The 15,904-nt window shown below is 47.3% G+C and overlaps 1 protein-coding gene across 8 annotated transcripts; it reads left to right on the top strand.

Annotated features, from left to right (window-relative positions):
* The first annotated feature begins 61 nt into the window (after positions 1-61).
* LOC514011 (uncharacterized) lies at positions 62-14,513 on the top strand. Of its 8 annotated transcripts, XM_059879039.1 has the most exons (8): positions 62-312; positions 396-1,543; positions 5,280-5,524; positions 7,419-7,574; positions 7,956-8,108; positions 12,543-12,572; positions 13,593-13,754; positions 14,263-14,513. In XM_059879039.1, the coding sequence occupies exons 4-8, from the start codon at positions 7,502-7,504 to the stop codon at positions 14,490-14,492; spliced, it is 648 nt and encodes a 215-aa protein (XP_059735022.1). In that variant the 5' UTR covers positions 62-312; positions 396-1,543; positions 5,280-5,524; positions 7,419-7,501; the 3' UTR covers positions 14,493-14,513. The 8 variants fall into 8 exon arrangements, with proteins under 8 accessions (XP_059735022.1, XP_005222252.1, XP_010815546.1 ...); XM_005222195.5 differs by lacking the exon at positions 396-1,543 and having other exon boundaries at positions 62-160; XM_010817244.4 differs by lacking the exon at positions 396-1,543 and having other exon boundaries at positions 62-160; positions 7,424-7,574.
* Positions 14,514-15,904: the final 1,391 nt, after the last annotated feature.

Consider the following 15,904-nt stretch of genomic DNA (forward strand, 5'->3'; position numbering starts at 1 on the left):
GCGAAGGAAGTCCCGCCCCCATTCTAGACGCCGCACTTGATTCGCTGCGGCGCGACTGACTGCCGGACTGCGGAAGCGAGTGAAATCGGCCTCCGCTTGCAGGAGGAGAAGGGGACGACAGAGCATGAGATGGCTGGATGGCATCACTGACTCGATGGACGTGAGTCTGGGTGAACTCCGGGAGTTTGGTGATGGACAGGGAGGCCTGGCGTGCTGCAATTCATGGGGTCGCCAAGAGTAGGACACGACTGAGCGACTGAACTGAACTGAAATGTAGGTCCTCCTCCAGGGCTTAGGGAGCAAGCGCAACAGGTGAGGTTTACCCTGCTTCCTCCAGGAGACTTCTGTGCTAGCTCATGCACGGGAATGCAAGTTTTCTTGTCTTTTTGCTTTAGTTTCAGCGCACTGTGTTACGTATCGGCTGTGTGCCTGGAACCTCGCAAACGTTTTAGCGTTTAACCGACCACTCAACCATTATGGTATTCTTGCCTGGAGAATTCCATGGACAGAGGAGCCTGGCGAGCTGCAGTTCGTACGGTCGCACAGAGTCCCCAACCATCAGTGAGCAATAGGCGGAGGCATGAAAACCTGGGGAAAACAGAACCTCCAGTACAGACTGGTTGAGTTGTAAAATGGTAGTCGCTCAGTCCTGTCCGACTCTGGGCCAGCTACCCAGCTCGGGAGCGTTGCAAGGTTGTCGTGACAGAACCTTGACAAACCTTGCCCAGTTGGTGGCCAAGGGAAAAGGGACCTCACCAGAAAGAGGCTAGAAGTAGGGTCCCAGAGGTGGTACTTGGGGGCTGTCTTATGGGGTCCAAAAGATACATAGAGATTCTCAGTGGAGGCCTCCAAAAAACTAACAAAAGCATCTGTATTAGTCAGGGTTCTCCCTGGTGGCTCAGATGGTAAAGAATCTGCCTGCCATGCTGGAGACCTGAATTTGATCCCTGGGTTGGGAAGATTCCCTGGAGAAGGAAATGGCAACCTGCTCTAGTATTCTTGCCTGGGAAATCCCATGGACAGAGGAGCCTGGTGGGCTACAGTCCATGGAGTTGCAAAGAGTCAGACATGACCAAGAGACTAACACTTTCAATTTCACTTTCCCCCGAGACCCAGAATCAACAGAATACCATATATAGAGAGAGGTTTGTTTTAAGGAATTGAGTTACAGTGATTGTGGAAACTGAGTGAATCCAAGATCTGCTGAAGTAGTCCAGCAGGCTGAAGACTCAGGGAAAGCATCCTAGGCAATTAGCTCGCAGAATCCCTGCTTGCTGAGGGAAAGTCAATTTTTGTTGTATTAAGGCCTTCAACTGCTTGGCTGGGGCACACCCACACCGTAGAGGGGAATCTACTTTGCTCAAAGTCCACGATTTAAATGTTAATGTCCTTTAGGACTTCCTGGTGGTCCAGTAGTTAAGAATCTGTCTTCCAATGCAAGGGATACAGGTTGACTCCCTGGATGAGGAACTAACGTCTCCCATGCCGTGGAGCAACAACCACACCAGTGCACTGCAATGGAGACCCAGCACACCGCAAAATTGTAATAATAATAATAATAATATTTTTTTAATGTTTGGTGTTGTTCAGTCACTAAGTTGTGTCCAGCAATTTGTGACCCAGTGGACTGCAGCACGCCAGGTTTCCCTGTCCTTCATTATCTCCCAGAGCTTGCTCAAACTCATGTCCATTGAGTCAGTGATGCCATCCAACCAGCTCATCCTCTGTCGCCCACTTCTCCTCCTGCCCTCAATCTTTCCCAACTTCAAGGTCTTTTCCAATGAGCTCAGATGGCCAAAGTATTGGAGCTTCAGCATCAGTCCTTCCAATGAATATTCAGGATTGATTTCCCTTAGGATTGACTGTTTTGATCTCCCTGGTGTCCAAGGGACTCTCTAGAGTCTTCTCCAGCATCACAGTTTGAAGGCATCAGTTCTTCAGCGCTCAGCCTTCTTTATGGTCCAACTCTCACATCCATCCATGACTACTGGAAAAACCATCACTTTGATTATACAGACCTTTATCGGCAAAGCAAGGTCTCTGGTTTTTAATATGCTGTCTAGATATTAAATATTAATCTCATCTAAAAACACCTTCACAAAAACATGTAGAATAATGTGTGAAAAATATCTGGGCATGATGACCCAGTCAAACTGATGAATAGAATTAACCATCAAAACATCCTTGGAGAGAAAAGGGCAGCTTTTGTTTGGATGTCCTCCCTGACCGAGACAGCTCTATTGGACAGTCAAGAGACCTCTACATACTGTACCACCTAAAGTAAAATAGCTTTTTGCACCTTTATGTCTCATGGCTCTACTCAGTTGACCCTGACGTTGCCAAAAGCAGCCATTTGGTAAGGAAGTAGAGGAAAGAAAAGCGAGGAGCAGATTCTGTCTCCCTTCCCCTTCTGAAACCTCTCCACATGAGAGCCTGAATCAAATCTAAGCTGGGGAAAGGGGAGAAGTTATGAATGACACATGAGATGGAAATTCTGACATCAGATTAAGTTTTTATGTATGCATTATTTTTTCATAATAAAACTTTTCCTGATTATTATAGATACAATGTTGAAATGGCATTCTTTCTGAGTTGGTTTCAAACTGAGAAGAAAACAATAGCTGTCAAATTTCCTCACTCTGCAAAGTAAGTTGCTTGGAGAGCCTTAGACCTGGCAAGGAAGTTGTCTCAAAACCAGCTTTGTGACCCTTAGCTCAATATGTAGTTCAAAGTATAAAAGCATTGAGATTGAATTAACTTGAAATTTGTAATAATTTCCTTGCCGAATGTTGTTTCAAACATGTAACCACAGTTGAATAAAGTATAATTCAGGCTAAGAATTTGTCTCAACATCTCCTTCTTCAGGATTCCCAGAGCTTTTGCTGTGCTGAATAGCACTTGTAGCTCTGTATTAGAGAAAGAGATGTATTTTTCTTGTCTTATATTTCTTCCTAGATTGCAAACTCCTCACCAAATCCCATCAGATTTATCTTGGCATCCCCTCAAAATGTCTAATCAATGTCTGACTGACTTTGTGAGTCATAGATATTTGTTGAGTGAATGAATGAATGAATGAGTAAGCAGTTGATTCTAGCTGAGAACAGACTCTTCAACTCCACTTTTGTAGTTGAACCTGGTACCAAAAGTTACAGAGTACTGACCTGGTCAGCCATTTGTTGACAGTTCATAGCAGCTTTAATAGCTAATAGCTGAAAACCGGAAACAACCAAGATAGGTGAATGGATAAACAAACGGCAGTGTACATAATCTTTTTGCAATATATACATGTATTAAATCACATTGCACACTATAACTTACACAATGGTATACATCAATTATGTTTCAATAAAACTGGGGGAAAAACCCTGTGGATCTATATCATGGTATACTTCTCAACAATATAAAGGAACAAACTATTGATACACACAACTTCAATGGATCTAAACTGCATTATGTTGAATGAAAAAAAGCCCATCACGAAATATATAACATTCTTAAAATGACATAATTATAGACATATAAAACAGATTAGTGGTTTCAAGGGATAAGGAAAGCTGGGCCAGGGAGATAGTTAGAGGTTCAATGTGAGGCTTCAGTTAGAGAGAGGTTTGGTGGTGATGGAATAGTTCTGTATCTTGAGGCAATATTGGTTACACATGTAGTAAAATGACATACACACTCTTTCTACCAATGTTAGCTTCCTAGCTTTTAGCTTATACTATCATTGCATAATATATAAGCAATGGAGTTAACTGGGTGAAGGATCCCCAGAACCCCTCTGCACGAACTTGGGAACTTCTTTAAATCTATCATTATTTGAATGTTTAACAAGTAAAGAAGAAACTACATCACCCATATATTCTTATCACAAAGTATTTAACCTGCATCTAATTCTGATTACTAAAATAATTAATACTAGTAGTAAAACAATTAATTTGCTATTCATTATTAAAGGGAAATAATTTTGGCATTTTGTTTTAGCAGAAGGTGATGTGAAGTAATATGGAATATCATGATGATGTGAAATAATAAGGAAAAAAATATATATATTGATCTTTGACCCTAATGCCTAACAACAGAACTCCTAAAACCTTTGTACCAGTGATAGGTGCATCTTACAGAGAGCTCCTATATTCCTTGGAGTCTCCTGAGTGACAGAAACATCCTTTGTTCTAATGGGGTGATTCTAGCTGGGCTCCTGGATGGGAGCTGGTCACCAGAAAGACCAAGCCATGATCAGCCCCAACCCCAATCCTGCAGGGCGAGGAGAGGGATAAAAATGAAGCTAATATTCCATCACACCTACACTATGGGGCCTCCATCAACATCCCTACAATATGGAGTTCTGAGAACTGCCAATTGGGAAACAATAACACATCCACACTCTGGAAGGGTGATGCACCCCAGACTCCACAGGGACCGCAACTCCTGTGCTCCAGCCTCATCGGAGGTATCTTTCCATCTGGCTGTTGACTTGCATCCTTTAATACTCTTTGTAGTATATCAGTAATAGTAAGGAAAGTGCTTTTCTGAGTTCCGTAAGCCTTTTGGCAAATTATAGAACCCAAGGAAGAGGTTATGTAACCGAATGTATGTCCGTGTGCCCAGCAAACAGTGGGGCCAAACAATATCAAAATGTCAGTTTGGAGCAGAGGACTGTTTCTTGCAGGGCCAGGAAGGAGACAGGTGGCTCATGCCTTAAAAATCCAGAAATCTGGAAGCTTTCAGTAAAGCCCCTTTCTAGGAAAAACGAGGGAGGGGTGTATTTGATTATTGTAACCTTCCTGATGTCAGATCCCTTGTTCTAGAGGTCAGGTCCCAGTCAGGGCACTATGTTCCTGTAAATCTCCACCAAACAAAGATTATTCTCTGTCCTGCCAAGGAAGCAGGAAGAGCAAGGTCCCAAGGTACAACTTTTGCCCTCCGAGGCTCAGGCCCTGCCTAAGAGGAGAGAAGGTACATGAAGGGGTAGGTTACCCTGCCCAGGTCAAGTACCCCATCAGGGTCCTCCCACAGTGCCCAGACCTGGTTGAGGAGGCAGATCTCAGCTGGTGGTGCCCTCAGGGCCTGGTCCCCAAACCCTGTCCAGGTATCATCATGAAGGAGCCAGGCATCCAGAACCCAGTCAGTTCTCAAGCTCTTCCGGCGCCACAGACGGGACCGGGTCCCAGACCGTGACCCAAGGTGACCACCACAGCCCTTAGGTCAAAGAGACAGGGATGGATGGTGTTTTTAATGTCACCTGTGATCGGACGATACCAGTCTTTTCTGTTTCATAGGCTGTCTTTCTAGCTATCTTCTACTGACAGGAATTTCAGAGAAACCAGTCGGCCTGATTCTCCAGGTTGGGGATGTTCCTTGTGTCCTGAATTCTGCCAGGAAAGTCAACACCACGTGACACCGAGGAGGGGCTCCCGCAGCCTCTCTGCTCTTGGCCCCGTGGACAGCGTCCTGCAGTGGCTCACCAAAACTGGAGCAGATTTGCGGAAATGTTTGGCTTTGTTGTCCCAAAGCTTAAGCAGAGGTAGGGGTGGGGGAAAGACAGGGCCCTGGCTCTGGCCCCTCCTGTCCTCGTCTTGCAGGAGGGACAAGGCCTCCATTCCCATAACACTCAAGCCCGTCCCAAGCAGAGGCCTCTTCCAACACTGATTCTGCCCCTTCCCCCATTTTCTGCCCCTTGTTCCTTGACCCAGCTTCACACTGACATTCTCACTTCCCTCTTCTTCTTTGTTCTACCATTCAAAACATATTTATTGAGCTCTAGACCCAGGAGAAGACAGACAAATCTATGCTATTCATAAGATTTATTCCACCAGGGATAAGGGACAGAAGGGCTTCCCTGGTGCTTCAGGTGGTAAAGAATCTGTCTGTAATGCAGGAGACCTATGTTCAATCCCTGGGTCGGGAAGATCCACTGGAGGAGGGCACGGCAGCCCACTCCAGTAATCTTGCCTGGAGAATCCCCAAGGACTGAGGAGCCTGGCAGGCTACAGTCTTGGGGTCACCAACAGTCGGACACGACAGAGTGACTAACACTTCAAGGGACAAAAAGAAGTAAATATAGTAATACCACCTATTCTGTGCATGCCAGGGTGTCAGCAAACTAAGGCACATCAAGGGTAATTCACTGCCTTAGTCGCAACTAAGGATTCCTCCCCAGGCACTGGTCAGAGATGGTGCTCTTGACCATCAACCTGCTCTGCTTCCTCCGTTATTACAGATATGAGATTGGGGCTCTGTGCCATTTGTCAGTCAGGAAAAACATTTTGTAACGTAAACCTGCAAATCATGGAGGTCAGGGAAAATAAAGTTCACAAGAATTGCAGGTGAGTTTTATAAAAAGGAGTACTAAGGATTCCTCACATATCCAAGAAGGGGAATCTGAGAGGGAAAGTCATGCTCCTTCAGAAGCCCCGCCCCTCATCCTCCCATTAGCATGCAAAGGTGAGGTCTACGTGGCACCCAGCCTGGGATGAGGGGGACTCACCTCCTTCTTGGACTCTTGGGATCAGAGGTCATTCAGGGAGGGACTATTTAGCCTGCTGGAGTTCTCAACAGCCTCATTATGTGCAGGGCTTCACACACTACTCTTCGATCCCCAGCAATTACTAAGCAGGGTAAGCAGGGGCGTGGGAAGTGGGGAGGGGAGGGAGCAAAGGGACTCCAATCTCAGCCTCCCTCTCCACTTCCATTAGGACTGCTGTCCCTGTGACCAGAGCTGAGTGTGTGTGTGTGAGGGGGGGGGGGGGGGCTTGAGCCCACCTTTACCATGGGGTGTTGGGAACCTCTGGTCTTGTCTTGACCCAGGTTACTATGAAGCCCTGAAACTTAGACCAGGTGGGCAGTGAGCAGGGGACAGAGATGGGATGTTAGAGGTGGCCAGGATTCTGGAGATCAGGGAGCCAAGCAAAGTCATTATTAACTTCAAAACTGTGGTCTGAGCAGATTAAGCAGATTAAGTAAGTGGCCCATAGGCTGCAGTGGGACAGAGGGCAGGGCTGGAACGGCAGAGAGATACCCCCCTGAAACCTTAGTGCAGCCTAAATCAGGCAGTGAAAGTGAAAGTCGCTCAGTCATGTCCGAGTCTTTGCCACCCCATGGACTATACAGTCCATGAAACTCTCCAGGCCAGAATACTGGAGTGGGTAGCTTTTCCCTTCTCCAGGGATCTTCCCAACCCAGGAATTGAACCCATGTCTCCCACATTGTAGGTGGATTCTTTACCCACTGAGCCACAAGGGAAGCCCAAGAATACTGGAGTCGGTAGCCTATCTCTTCTCCAGTGAATCTTCCCAACCCAGGAATCAAACCAGGGTCTCCTGCATTGCAGGCAGATTCTTTACCATCTGAGGTATCAGGAAAGCCCGAAATCAGGCAGAGCAGTTTTATTTATTTATTTTATTTTTCTTTTTTTTCAGAGCAGTTTTAATTTCACACTCTGTTTCTAAAAAGACCGTGGTGTCCTTGGCTCCAGAACCAGTGTTTCCACACCACCTCCAGGATGTCAGCTAAAGCCATAGAGAGTGGGGAAGGCGATGCCTTGGGCCCCTTCCTGCCAGAATTGTTGTCAGAAGGTGAGTGCCCTTGGAAAAGCTCCCAAGGGTGGGTGGCCCAGAGCTTGGGGTTCCTTAACGTGAGCAGCGGGGGTCTGGGTTCTGGCCTGGTGCTGCCACCAGGTGCTCTGGGCCCATCAAGGCTCTTCCCCGTGGGCCTCAGCCTCCTGCCCTGTGCAGTCAGGACCCCCAGCTCTCCACTGGTGCTGGGCCTCCCTGTCTCTGGCTTCTCCCTGGTTCACCTCCAAGCACCCTTGACACCTCTCAGCTCAGCTTCCCCTGAGGTCCCCTCCCTACATCAGAGATCCTGGGGTCTTCAGGAAAGGGTGGAGGGGCCTGTGTGGGGTCTGTTCCCCAGCTGCCCACCACGCTTTGTGCTCCCCCATTATTTCTTTCTTCCAGAGGAAGAAGAACCTTCCCAGTCAAGCAACCAGGCCTCTGATGGCTCTTCTCCTGGGGAGGCACCACAGGGGCCACGTCAGGGGTCAGATGGCTCTGGCTCTGACCCCACAGATCCCCCCAAGTCGAAAGGCAGCAATGTCTACCATTATGCAGGTAACGGGTCTCTGAGCACCAATCCTCGGATCCTCACCCCACACCCACTGCTCAGCTCTACCTGCTAAGTTGTCAGTGTAAGGACAGTCTTCCTGATGGAATCTCTCTGACACACTGTCAGAAAAAAGCCACACTGTACACAGGAGATGAAATAAATGATGCTCTAGAACCAGAGGGACCGCACTTCAGGGTTTAGCTCTGCCTCTGACTTGCTGAGTGACCCAGAGCCAGTCACTTGGCCTCTCTGGACCTTCATAGGTTTGTTTTTAAGCTCAGGGGTAAGGTGAGGTCACTCTCAGGGGTCTCTCAGTGTTGGGTCATCTCCAATAAGGTGGGGCAGAGGTGCTGCTCAGGTTAGATGCCTGACAGCCGGCAGGCCCGGTCTCAGGCACGCTCCTTGCCGATCAGAGTTCACTGCCCATGCCTGCCCTGTTGCCCCACAGCACCCAAGGCAGGTAAGTTTCATTTCTCCATTTGTGCTCCTCCCTTGATACCCCAGGGCCTGGTCACTAATGTCCTCCCAGAACACACCTTCCAAGAGCAGAGTCACCTCTAATGTGGGGCAGCCTAGTGCCAGGGCACCAAAGGTACATGTATGTTTTTTCTTAAATCAGGTGATAATACACTATAGAATTTAATTTGCCAAGATGAGAGTTTGTCAGCATAGGTTGAATAGTGTTAACTACATTTGCATTGTTGAGTACTTGATCTCTAGAATTCTTTGCATTTCTCAAAACTGAAACTCTGTACATGTTAAACATTAATTATCTGTCTCCTCCTGCTCCCAGCTCCTGGAAACCACAATTCTTTCTATTTCTAAAATTTGAGTAAGGTAATCTAATTTCCATGTCAGCGGTTTATTTCACTTAGCATAAGACCCTAGGTTCACCCATACGACATAGCTTCCTCTTTAATGCAGAATGGTATTCCCTTGTGGTCTCTAGCACGTGGTGATGATCCATTTATCCATCGATGGACACTTAGATTGCTTCCACTTCTTGACAACTGTGAAAAATGCAGCTATGAACATGCAGTGCAAATCTCTCTTCAAGACCCTGTTTTCAATTTCTTAAATCATATCCAGAAATCGGCTTGCTGCTGGATCATATGATTTTCTATTTTAATGTTTTCAGGAACTGCCATAGTGTTCTCCATAGCTCTTGCACCATTTTACATTCCTACCAACAGTGTACAAGACCCTAATGATGACTGAATTTGAGCATCTTTCCTAATGCTTGTTAGCCATTTGTATCTCTTTAGGAAATTGCCTATTTGAATTCTTTGCCAATCTTAAACCGAGTTCTTTGAGTTCTCTCTCATAGGAATTCTATCTACCACACCTTGAATATTAGTCCCTTACTAGATACATGATGGAGAAGGCAATGGCACCCCACTCCAGTACTCTTGTCTGAAAATCCTATGGACGGAGGAGCCTGGTGGGCTCCCATCTCTGGGGTTGCACAGAGTTGGACACGACTGAAGCGACTTAGCAGCAGATACGTGATTTGCCAAGGTTTTCTCCCATTCTATCAGTTGCCTTTCCACTGTGTGGATTGTGTCTTGATGTAGATCATTATGGGTGCTATAACAAAATGCCATAACTTAGGTGTCTTAAAAAGAACAGAAATTTGTTTTTCACTTTTGTATAGCCTAGGAAGTCACAGATTAGGACACCGGTAGACTGTGTGTTGTGAGAGCTCACTTCCTAGACAGCCATCCCTGTAAGCTTCTATGCTGGGAGGAACAAAGGAACTGGCAGGGGAATGGGGTGGAGGAGTCTCTCTCATAAGGAAACTGATCTCAACCAAGAGGGCTCTGGCTTCAAGACTGAATCACCTCCTAGAAGCTCCCCTCCTAACACCATCACACGGGGTATTAGGTTTCAACCTGTGAAAATACAGGAACACAAACATTCAGATCATAACATGACTTTGCATGCACAAAGATATGCTTCATTCATATTTCTTTTTCTGAAATTCACCTTCAGAGCTTCCTTGTTCCCAAGCCAGTACTTCTTGGCATGTTGGGAGATGGCAGAGAAGGAGGATTTACACTTGACTTTAAAACACTCAAAAAGTAGAAACGATAGAGAATCATACTGCCTTGTGGAAAATTCTGTGGCAGCAGGAGCGCAGTAGACTCACATTGAGTCTTTAGGTGGAGGTGGCTCAGGAATATTGGGAATGTGTGGCAGAGTCTGGAAGATGTTCCTGAATTTGTCAGGCAAGAGATTGAATGCTGAGGGCTGGGCATGGCTTCTATTCTTTCCCCAGGATAGAAGCAGAAGCCAGATCAACGAGAGCCTCCTCATCCTCACTAAGGAGGTGAACTTTCGCCTGTGGGCACCGGGGCCAAGGAGGGACCCCAACACCTTCACTCTTCTCTGTACCCAGCAGCCAATAGATGTGTCTCATTCTGTGTGTTGCCCCCCATCTCTAATCCTGGACAAGGAGAGGTGATGCCCACGAGGGTGGCAGTGGTGGAGTCAGAGAGATCGGAGCGAGGCAGCCACAAGCCAGGAGTTGTCAGCAAGCACTAGACAGTGATGTTGAAACAGTCAAGGAAAGATCCTCCCCTGGAGCCTTCAGAGAGAGCCTGGTTCTGCCTACACCTCCAACCTCCAGAATCGGGAGAACATGAGAGAATGAACAGAGCTTGTGGTCATTAGTTACTGCAGCCTCAGGAAACAAATGTGGGCAAATCTCATTTTATTGGAGTTTGCAGATACTCTTTTTTTTTTTTTTTTTAACAATTTGAAGGCTTGTAGCAACCAAGAGTTGGCAGAGTTGGTTCATATTTTTAGCAATAAAGTATTTTTAACTTAAGATATACACATTTTTTAATACATAAGGGCATTGCTCACTTAGTAGACTCCAGCATATTGTAAACATAACTTTTATATGCAATGGGGAACTAAAAAATCATCTGATAATTGCTTTATTGCAGTAACCTGGAACTGAATCCCTAGCACTCCAAGTTGTGTCTGGACAGAGATCAAAAATCTCATTGCGGTTGAGGAACTGTTGAAAGCTATATTGGAATCAGAATCTGTGAAAGGAGGAGCTGGGAGTTTCTAGAGGGGTGCTGAAATTGATCGCAGGGAGGAGGCAATGTTTGTCAGTGACAAGATCTAGGGCCCCACTGTCCAACAGAGCTTTCTGCAGTGATGACCATGAACTTTGTGTGATCCAAGACAGTAGCTATTAGCCATGTTTGACTAATGAGAACTGGGTCATGTGACCCAGAAACTGAGTTGTAATCTTTATTTTATTGTAATTCACTGTGGCTCAGTTGGTAAGATATCTGCCTACAATGTGGGAAATCTGGGTTCGATCCCTGGGTTGGAAGATCCCCTGGAGAAGGGAAAGGCTACCCACTCCAGTATTTTGGCCTGGAGAATTCCATGGACTGTATAGTCCATGGGATCACAAGGAGTCAGACAGGACTGAACGACTATCTCTTTCACTTTCAAGATTTAAGTAGCACACATAGCTAGTGCTTCCCATAGCAGGCAGCATAGGTATAGGGTATGACCTTGGGTGTGTATGGCATAGAGTCTAAGATCCTTGGAAGTAGGGAGGTGAGAACTGAAAGACCAGGTTGTTAGAAATTTCATCTGTGCAGAAATGGAAGCCCTCAAGACAAGTCAGGGCTCCTGATGGACAGAGAGGCGTTGGTGAGCCAGGAGCTACAACCTTCCAGAAATGACTGGGGGCCCAAGGCTGATTTTGCACCTTTTCCTCCTAGCCTAGCATCAAGGCTCCTTTTCCTGGGGAGCTGGCTGAGCTCACTCCCACAGTTCCAGAAATCTCTGTAACACCTGGTCTCTACTGCCGAACACCCCAGTCCCTGCTGCGGTCAGGTGTCCCTGCCAGACCCAAGAGCTCTGAGCAATTCAGTGTGGTACAGGCTTGCTGGAATCCAGTGTGGCCAGGGGCTCCAGCCTCAAGGCAGCACACACATTTCCTGATGGGGGAGTCAGGGATGCTTTGTGCAGAAAGTCACAAGTAGGCTGAGCCCTGGAGGACAGGGTGCTTCCACTCAAGCTATATCCTTGGAAGGGCATAGGGTGTCTGAAAGATGAACAAATCAGAACAGTCAAATTTATTCCATTGCAAATAAAATCAGCATGCTTTTCTGACTTCTTTTTTTTTCTTTTTGAGAAAATGATACTGAAGGTATTAAAGTTAAGGAGCAGTATGAAACCGTTTCAAGGCAGGTTGTGCTCCCCTCTGGAGCATCACAGAGCTCTGGACTCTTTTCCATCCTCCTCCGATTCCTGGACTATCAGGCTACTATGTAAAAGCAGAGAGCCACACAGGGGCTGCTCTGTCCTGTGATCCCAACTCCAGGGAACCCTTCCCACTGGGACAGCAGCAGAGACGTAGGGGAAGGCAAATGCTGGCTATTCATGGGACTTCTTTCTGTCTACAGGTAAGACTGCCGCAGCCGTGATCGGAGGAGGTGAGTCTCTTTGTAAAGCAACTCAAGGCCCCATGTGCCCCTGTCCCTGGGCGCCTGGGAGAGTCTGGCCTTGACTGAGTCCAAGATTGCCTTGAGCTTTAAGACCTGGGTGGTAGGGGTGGGGTGGAAGTGGTCAGAGGTGGAATTCTTGAGGTAACAAGAACCTTGCCAAGAAGGAACCAAAGCAAAGCCATTCACATCACCCACTGCCAATCTCAGTTTCTCCCGAGTGCAAACTGTGGGAACCCAGGCAAGGCGTTAGAGCTATCTGAATCTGTGATATCTCCCCAGAAAGCCGGGGCATGGTTTCTTGCAAAGGCTTGTAGGAAATGTGTGAGCTGAACTGTGTGTATTCCTCAGAACTGCTCTGTAATCCTTGGAGCCCATCCAGTGAGCCCAGTTAGGGTCATCCACTGGTGAGGGTCATTCACTGGTGAGGGTCATTTGTGGTGGCTGGAATCAAAGAAAATCAAACATTTATGTCACACCAGCCAGTCTCAAGTGCTCAGTGCCACATGTGTCCACCATGTGGACGGTGTAGACATAGAAGGTTCCAGGTTGCAGAAGGTTCTATGCCTGCACCATCTGAGATGTAGGGACCCAGGGGAATGCTCACCAGTGGCCTCGGGCCAGAGGTCAGAAGCTTCCACCCAGCACCTTTTCAGAAGAGCAGTTCTGTCCTCATACTGTGGGCCTGTGCTTGCGTGAAAGACACCAGTTCCCCGTCAAACCCCTGCTTGTTTCAACTTTATTTTATAAAGGGCGAACTAAAGCCCAGGGAGGGCTCCTGAGGTTCCCAGGAACACAGCTAAAATGAGGCACAAACAGGCCTGGGATTAAGGTTTTTGGAGGGGTTCCCCCTACCCACGTGTGTCCATATCTACAGCCTTCCCTTGCCTTGGACGCCGAGGCTCTCAGGAGAGCAAAGTGGACCCTTCACCTCATGTCACAGGAAGGTGTCAGGGAGATCTAGGGAGTCGGTCCCATGGGGCTAACCCCAAATCTCCCCTCTCCCTACAGCCCTAGCCGTGGGGTCTGTTCCCGTGGTGCTGGGTGCCATGGGCTTCACCGGGGCTGGAATCGCCGCCTCCTCCATCGCGGCCAAGATGATGTCAATGGCCGCCGTGGCTAATGGGGGCGGAGTTGCCGCCGGCAGCCTGGTGGCCACTCTCCAGTCCGTGGGTAGGTGTCCGGGCAGGAGGATGGGGAGGGTGTGACAAACCAGCTCAGGATTCAGGCACGAGGAGGGCCTCTGTGCTTCTTCCAGCTTCGTGGTCATCAGGGTCCCTGGTCCTCTGTGTCACCCTCATTGTCCCCTCTTCTAGTTGGGAATACGGTTGGTGGGATGAGTGGCGTGCAGCTCAGGAGGTGGGCATTCCTCCTCAACCCTACATGTAGGTCCCCTCCCTGGGCCCAGCCTGGTGCTGTGGAGGGAGGGGCAGCCTGTCGTTTCTCAGAGGATCTGTCCTGTCGCTGATAGACTGACCATCAGAGTTCATGTTTCCTCTTTGGGCAGCCATGTGCAGCATCCCAGACATCCTGGGGTATCAGGAAGTAGAGGAGGGAACAAAGGTGGGATGTCTATTTCTTGGGCCTCCAGATGGTCCTGGGATTTCTGATTCCCACAGCCTTGCCGGGGGCTGCTGGGCCTGCCTGTCCCTTTGTGCTCTAACCTCGTCCTCTTTTCCAGGGGCAGCTGGACTTTCCACATCATCCAACATCCTCCTGGGCTCTGCTGGGGCAAAAATTGGGGCATCGTGTTGGGATGCAATAAAGAAGGCCTTTTCTCCATCAGGATCCAGTACTGAAGAAGAGAGTGATTCCCATGCTGGAGACGACCCTCCAGGGCCTCAGGATGTCAGTCCCCCAAATGACAAGCCCTCTGCCTCCCAAAATGCTTCAAAGAATCATAAGAAGTAAAAGCAAGATGCTGTGACCTTTCATGAGTGTCCCTACTGGGGTCTTATTTATCAGACAGGGTGCAGGGCATCTGTAGAGCCACTGGTGACAGGATATGGGCCAAGAACTCTGTAAGAATGGGCAGTGATATCCATGACAGGAAGCCAGGTCTGTTTCCACTCTATTGTGACCAAAAGTGAAAGTGTTATTCAATCAGTCGTGTCTGACTATTTGCGGTCCCATGGACTGTAGCCGGCAAGGCTCCTCTGTCCATGCAATTGTCCAGGCAAGAATCCTGGAGTAGGTTGCCATTCCTTTCTTCAGCAAATCTTCCCGACCCACGGATAGAAACTGGGTCTTCCACATTGCAGGAAGATTCTTTCTCATCTGAGCCACTAAGTGGGGCAATCTTGTGGGTTTGAGCCCTTAACCCATGGGGTTAACTCTAGTTTTTCTTAGAATCAAGTTAAATTCCAGGACACCCAGCTGCTATCCATAGACAACTGGATTTTCTTGTAAAGAAATCCACACGTCTGACGTCCAAAGTCGTCTGAGTGGCCATGATACTGAAAAACTCTGTTTTCTCACTCAGATGGTAAGAGTAATTTATGTCTGCGACATCGTAAATTACCTAGAGTTTTGCCCAGACTTCCAAAGTTGCTCCAAGTACCATACATCACAAACACAGATACAGGGACTTCCCTGGTGGTCCAGTGCTTAAGAATCCACCTTCCAATGCAGGAGACATTGGTCAGAGAATTGGTCGATTCCTGGTCAGGGAACTAAGACCCCACATGCTTGGGGCAACTGAGCCCCCAAGATTCACCTACTGAGCCCATGTGCCCTGGAACCCATGGTCTGAGACAAGAAAACCCACCACAGTGAGCAGCCTGAGCAGCACCACTAGAGAAAGCCTGCACAGCAATGAAACTCAATACAGCCAAAGAGAAATAAACTAAATAATGAAAAAGATATGTACATGCAGTTAAATGTAATTCAAATAGCAAGTTTGACTTTATGTGACATTTTACCAGAAAAACAAACAAGCAAAAGAAAAACATATGTACATGTTAAAACACCAAACAGTATCTTCCCTTACTACTGCGTTGTCAAATTCCTTCTTAATAATACCTAAGGAACAGTTACCCATATTGACAAATATAAATCTATATAACCAAGGACAGATCTAGGATTTAGGGGTTTGAGATTAAAGTAATTGGAAAGAGAAAACTCTAAAAAATATAATAGAGAATTACAATCTAAAATGCCAATAGCACTAAAATGTCATTCAGAAACAAGGGAAGGCGGGAGAGGAAAGACAATTTGGAAGGAGTCTGTAGTCTTAACCTGTTACTCTTAGAATATCATACTTTTGCAAATAGTAATGATAGCAATGCTAGCGTACTACAGAATTGTTCTCAGGAATTCTCCTG

Source organism: Bos taurus, chromosome 21, assembly GCF_002263795.3.
Source record: "Bos taurus isolate L1 Dominette 01449 registration number 42190680 breed Hereford chromosome 21, ARS-UCD2.0, whole genome shotgun sequence".
NCBI lineage: Eukaryota > Metazoa > Chordata > Mammalia > Artiodactyla > Bovidae > Bos > Bos taurus.

Coding starts and splice junctions, on each gene's coding strand:
- LOC514011 (XM_059879039.1), top strand. CDS start 7,502: ATGTCAGCTAAAGCCATAGAGAGTGGGGAAGGCGATGCCTTGGGCCCC. Junction 12,573..13,592: donor CGCAGCCGTGATCGGAGGAG/GTGAGTCTCTTT, acceptor CTCTCCCTACAG/CCCTAGCCGTGGGGTCTGTT. Junction 13,755..14,262: donor GGCCACTCTCCAGTCCGTGG/GTAGGTGTCCGG, acceptor CCTCTTTTCCAG/GGGCAGCTGGACTTTCCACA.